Here is a 6,597-nt window from a genome sequence, read left to right on the forward strand (position 1 = left end):
CACCTTTGAGGAGCAGTGGGCACTATTGGGGGTTTTCTGCTAGGTGTCTCCTCTGGATTCCTGATTTTTTAACCTTTAATCTTCATTCCCATCACTGGTTTTTTTCATTAGTTTTCCATACTATTCACTTGTGGCCCAGGTTCAATAGCTCCTTCCCCTCAGTTGAGGGAGCAGGTCTTTAGCTTTGGGAAGGCTTAGGCCTGAGCTCTCTCAGTAACCGCAATAGGGGCAGGAGAATTTACAAAGCAACGTGAAGCCGACAATTCTGTTTTCCTTTTCCAAACTGAGACAAGCATAAACAGCACACGGGTTAAGATATACCTTCAGAGCCTGATTGGCCAAGAATTACTTGCAGAAATAACTCCATTGAGTACAAGGGGACAAATCACGACATGTTTACTCAGGGAAATCTCTTTTTTGTAGGCACTGTAAGTTTTGCCAGAGTAAGAACTGAGCAAAAGCTAAGAAACGGCCGCAGGATTTAGGCTGGGAGTTTGAAAGGATCCTGCCTGATTTAGGTGCCCAAATCTGTTTAAAAGTCAGTTGTATTTAAGTGCCTATCTCCCTTAGGTGCAGTTAAAAATTCCAGCATTTGCCTATTGATTCCAGGGATAGTTTTATCTGAGTAAGAACTGATCAGGACCATCAGTATGCTTCACGTTTATTTTGAAGTGTGTTTACCTGAGTAAAAAAAAGCAAGGCCTGTGGTTTTGGTCCACTGATTTCATTGTGAACTTTCCCTGAGTAAGGACTGAGTAAAACCAAAGTAAGGATGAAGGATTTGGCCAATGGGCTTTAATGGGATTTTTTTCTGGCCCAAGCAGTGAACTCTGTATCATGAATCAGCACAGGCATTTCTCCACACGACTTTATTTCCAGGAGGTTAGTTAAGAGGAATCACACTTTTAATGACACAAGGATGCTGAATTTACTTCAGTGACTAACTAGATGCATTATTAGCTTGTTCTTCTCTCTCCACTCACTTGCTTTCAGCACCATTTTTTTAACCCAGTCCATGAGTTTTTTAAACAAGATTTGGGTGTCACTCATTAGTAGGAATTGGTTGAGGAAACTGTGTCTCCAAAAAGCAACAAAGAGTCCTGTGGCACGTTGTAAACTAATGGACGTATTGGAGCATAACCTTTCGTGGGTGAATACCCACTTCGTCAGACACATGTATTCACCCACGAAAGCTTATGCTCCAATACGTCTGTTAGTCTATAAGGTGCCACAGGACTCTTTGTTGTTTTTTACAGATCCAGATTAACACGGCTACCCCTCTGATACGTGTGTCTCCAACGTTACACTAATTAGCATGGGCCTTTGTATGTGAGAAGAAAAAAGAGAAAAGTATTTTGCAAATAATTAGATCCAACAGTGTAAACATTGAGCTCTTTAAGTCAGTAACTGTAATGCACTATCTCCAGCCCTCAAATAATTGTGTGTAGCTCTTTTCTTCACACCCTCCAATTTTTCAACATCCTGTCTAAAACCTGGACACCAAAACTGGTTGCTGTGTTCTAATAGCTGCCTCACCAATGCCATATACTGTGATAAAATCACCTCCCAGCTTCCACTCACTACTCCTCTGTTTATATACCCAAGGCATATATATGTCTTCTTCTGCCACAACATTGCACCACGTGCTCATGTTCAATTCTTTGCCTACTATGACCTTTAAATCCTTTTCAAAGTAACTGCTTTCCAGGATACAGTGTATGTATGACCTGTATTCTTTGCTCCCAGATCAATGACCTTGAATTAGGCTGCATTAAAATGTATTTTGTTTGAATGGGCCCATCTTACCACGTGAACCAGAACGCTCTGTATGACTGCCCTGTCCTCATCATTACTATCACTCTGCCAATCTTTCCATCATGAGCAAATTTTATCAGCAGCGATTGTATATGTAAGTGTATGTATGATAGTGGTTTGTTTGCCTTCGTGTTTGTGTGAACAGGTGTTAGAATATTGTATGTGGCTAATTTGTTTGTGTAACTCATAGATGCAGGGCCGGCTCCGGGCACCAGCAAAGGAAGCAGGTCCTGGGGCGGCCAATGGATAGGGGTGGCACTCCCTCCATTGTCGGGGCGGCACGTCCGAATTCGGCGGTGGTGGCACTTCGGGGGCAGCTCAATTGCCTGCTCCGGATTGGCGGCAATTTGGTGGCAGGTCCCTCACTCGCTGTCTTGCTCCTCAGCGGCAGCTCGATCGGGTTCTCCTTCTTTGTTTTTTCTGCCGCTTGGGGTGGCAACAAAGCTGGAGCCAGCAATGGATAGATGTATTTTTGTATGTGCTTTATATGGTACACTTGTATTTGTGCAAGTTTATGTGTCTGATACTTTTGCATGTAGAATCATCGAATCAAAGAGTTAGACGGGACCACAAGAGTCATCAAGTTTAACCCCCTTTCCCTATTGTTCTTACAGTTAGGAAGTTTTTCCTGAGATTTAAATCTAAATCTGCTCTGCAGTAGTTTGAACCCAATGTCTCTTGTCCTCCCCTATCTGACAAAAAAGACCAACTTTTCTCCATCTCTTTTATAGCAGGCTTTCAAGTATTTGAAGACTGCTATCATATCCTCCCATAAGATCCTCTTTTCCAGATTAAACATACCCAATTCCATCAGCCTTTGCTCACATGGCTTGTATTCCATTCCTTTGATCATTTTAGTCGCTTGTCTCTGGATCCTTTCCAGTTTCTCTACATCCTTTCTATACATTGGAAAATTGGATATGGTTCTCCAGCTGAGGCCTAACCAGCCCCGAATAGAGTGGTACTATCACCTCCCATGACTTGCATGCTATGCTTCTGTTAATGCAACCTAAAATTATTACTTTTTTCAACAGCATCACATTGCTCACTTATGTTGAGGTTGTGATCCGCTACAGCTCCCAGATCTTTCTCAGTAGTGCTGCTGCCAAGCAAGGTATCCCCCATTCTGTATTTGTGCATTTGTTTTTTCTTTCTTTTTTATAGAAGGTAGATGCCTGTGTATTTCACACATTCATGTGCATGTGAGTTTTAGTGTGTAATCAGGCCCGGCAACTGTGAGGGCAAAGAGGGTAAATGCCCAGAGGCCCGGGTGATTTAAAAGGGCCGGGGGGCTCCCAGCTGCAGCAGCTTCCATGGTAGCAGCAGCTGGGAGCCCCAGGCCCTTTTAAATCACCTGGGCGGGTCGCAGGGCTCCTAGGCACATGTGACCACACTGGCCAATCACACTGGCCTGCGGGGCCCCGAAAACACAGGGCCTGGAGCAGTCGCATGTGCCTAGGAGTGACGGGCGGTCCCAGAAGTGACAGATTTATCATTTCCGTCCCAGGCCCCGCCCCCTCAGGGACAGCCTTGGCCCTGGCCCAAGCCTGGGGACCAGAATTTCTGTCAGCAGACCTGTGTGTTATACAGTTATATGTGTCTTCACATATAGATATATATTTGTATCTGTACTAGTTCCTGAGATTTTTCTGTGGGTATATGTGTGGACGTGTGGAGAGGGAGCATTAGCGAACCAATGTGTTTATATTTTATAGAAGAACTGGAAAATATGTCTAAAGAGAAAGATAGGTTAATATATAGCTCAATTATTCCCATGTGTAAGCTTGGAAAAATAGGCTTGGAAGAATTCAGACTTAAAACAAATCACAATACTCAGCAATTATTTGGTTATTTCTCTGGCTGTCCAACACACACACGCCCCTCTTTCCCCCTCTATTGTTAGCTATCATCAAAATTTAACAAAATAAATTAAAGTATCATTTGTGGGACAAAAATATGTGATATGTGTGAACATATTTGTGTGTCAGGGTTTAAGAGTGTGGGCGAGGGAGTTAGTTTTGTGGGATAGGTGTTCATTTGTCAGAGAGGGTGTGTGTGCAAAGTTTGTTTGGAGGTGTTATGGGGAATGAGATGTGTGGTATGTACAATGGATTTCCGTGGAGAAGGTTCAGTGTATTGAGAGGTGTAAGATGGAGTATTGCTGAAGAGTGAGTGTGTGTGTGTGTGAGAGAGAGAAAGAGAAAGCAGTGAGATATATGTGGGGGTGGAGTATATTGGAAGATGAACTTCTTAGTGGGGGTGTGAATTTCGAAGAGAAGTGGGACGTCTTTGTGTGTGAAGTTAGGGTCTTTGTTGGGCTGGTGTGTAGCATCTGAAGATGTGGGTGTCCGATGTGTGGGTGTAGCTGCAAGGGATGGGGTTATATATGGAGTGTGGGGTGGTTTTGATAGGGGATGGCATGATTATATATATGTGTGTGCATATGGGGTACAGGTATATGTTGGCTCAAGTTATGTCAGGGTGATGGGGCTGTGAGGGGAGAGTTGGGGTGGGTGGAAGCATTGCAATGTTAATGTGTGGGAATGTAACTGTGGGGTATGTGTTTGCTCATATTCAGGTTTGGATGTGTGTGGGGGTGTTGGCTGGAGGTTTGTGTTGGATATCTGTGGAGTGTTAGGGATGTTGGGATATCTGACACAGAGTTGTGTGGGTGTTTAGGTACGTGAGATGTGTGTGGATGTATGTGTGTTTGTTTGTATGCTTCGGTATGGAGTACAGAGAGGGAGTTGGTGTGATCTGCATGGGAGTTAGGAACCTCACCTGCTTAGTCCTGTTTGAAAATCCCACTAGGCACCTATCTGCATCTGTAGGCATATAAATACCTGTGAAAATCTGTCCCTGTTAACCAGATGGCAGGGTCACTCTGTGTCCCTCATTCCCTCTTTTGGTTCCCCCAAATTACTAGGGTTCTGCCCACTGGTGCCTAGAACAATCCATGAAAATGTGGACTGGGCATTCAAACATTACCATATTGCAGAGAAACAAACAGAGAAATACCATCAGGTTGAATTTAGGGCCTCACTTTGCTCAGCCAACAAACCACTTAATAGACTTATTTTCTTTCAAAAACGTGTGCTTCACAATGGTGAGTGAGGCCTGTTACCTTGCTTCATGTCACACAGGGGGTCAGGAGCAAAGCAAGTAATAGACTCCATGAATCCTGCATCTGAGCCTCTGCTAATATGACACACTCCTCTCCCATAGCTAGGTGTACAGCCCAGGAGCCCTACCTCCCAGCCCTCACCTGCTTTAACCCACTAGACAACTAGACCACACTCCTCTGAAAGAGCCAGGGATAAAACCCAGAGTCCTGACTCCCTGCCCCCCGCCCTCCAGTCTAACCCATTAAACCCCACAATTCTCCAAGAGCTGTGAATAGAACGCAGAAGTCCTGACCTCCCCCCCACACACACTTATTTCTTTCTCTAACTGCAATGCAGAAATGGGAATAGAACCCTAGTATCAATTGCTGACCAATAGCTTCCATCATCATTTAAACCGTTGACCTTGGTGGATAGGAGAGGCTAACATTGAAGCCCTCCAGAATCCCCCTCCTTTTCTCCTAACTATCCCAGTTAATGAGTCCAACCTTCTTGCAATTCATCATTCTTCTGCTGCACAGCACCCTCCTCAGCGCTTCTTTCATTTCCTTGTTCCTCAGATTGTAGATGACAGGGTTGAGGAGCGGGGTGACTACACAGTAGAAGATGGAGACCACCTTGTCTGCCTGGAAGGTGTAGCGCACCGTGGGCCGGACATACATGAAGGTGACAGTGCTGTAGAAAATGGTGACCACGGTGAGGTGGGAGGCGCAGGTGGAAAAGGCCCGTTGTCTGCCAGTGGTGGAGGGCATCCTGCAGATGGTGGAGATGATGTAGCAATAAGACATCATAGTGAGCAGGAAGGAGCAGAGGATGATGACCCAGGCGAAGGTGAAGAATATCCTCTCGCTGACTGAGGTGTCTGTGCATGAGAGGTTCAGCACTGGTGCCAGGTCGCAGTAGAAGTGGTTGATCTTGTTGGGGCCGCAGAAGAAGAACTGAGTGGTAGAGATGGTGAGGGGCAAATGGCCAATGAAACCACTCACCCAAGAACCAATAGCCAGCTGCGTGCAGACCTTTTTGTTCATCAAGGTGTTGTAGCGCAGGGGGTAGCAGATGGCAATGTAGCGATCATAAGCCATCACACCCATGAACATGCACTCTGTGGTTCCCAAGCAGAAGAAGACGTAGAATTGGATGATGCAGCCCGACACAGATATGGTGGTCCTCTCCACCATGAAGCTGGACAGCATCTTGGGCACGGTGACGGTGGTGTACCAGATCTCCATGAAAGAGAAGTTGCTTAGGAAGAAGTACATGGGTGTGTGAAGGCGGCTGTCCTTCCACACCGTGGCGATGATGGTGGCATTGGCCATTATGGTCAAGGCATAAGCAAGGAGGAAGAAGGTAAAGAAAAGAAAGGCCTGCCATCTTTGTAGGCTATTGAACCCTAAGAGGATGAATTCGGCAACAGCACTCTGGTTTCTGGCATCCATCCTTCACTGTGTTTAGAATTGGAGAAGGAGTAAGAAGAATATGAAATAATAATAATAATAATAATAATAATAATGGTGAAATATAATGTAAATGTTACTGCTCTGAAAGATTTTAAATGAAGTTACCATTGTGGTAAGTGGACAGACTGAGGGTCTCTCGATCGCTCTCTCTTTTTGTATTATGCCCATTATAGATTCCAAGATTCTAAGGCCACAAACAATCA

At 44.9% G+C, this 6,597-nt stretch overlaps 1 protein-coding gene across 1 annotated transcript; it reads right to left on the reverse strand.

Moving 5' to 3' along the window:
• Positions 1-5,398: 5,398 nt before the first annotated feature.
• Positions 5,399-6,373, reverse strand: LOC128846080 (olfactory receptor 6B1-like). Its single transcript, XM_054045153.1, has one exon. It carries the CDS (start codon positions 6,371-6,373, stop codon positions 5,399-5,401), a length of 975 nt encoding a protein of 324 aa, XP_053901128.1.
• Positions 6,374-6,597: the final 224 nt, after the last annotated feature.

The sequence above is a fragment of the Malaclemys terrapin genome, chromosome 12 (assembly GCF_027887155.1).
Source record: "Malaclemys terrapin pileata isolate rMalTer1 chromosome 12, rMalTer1.hap1, whole genome shotgun sequence".
NCBI lineage: Eukaryota > Metazoa > Chordata > Testudines > Emydidae > Malaclemys > Malaclemys terrapin.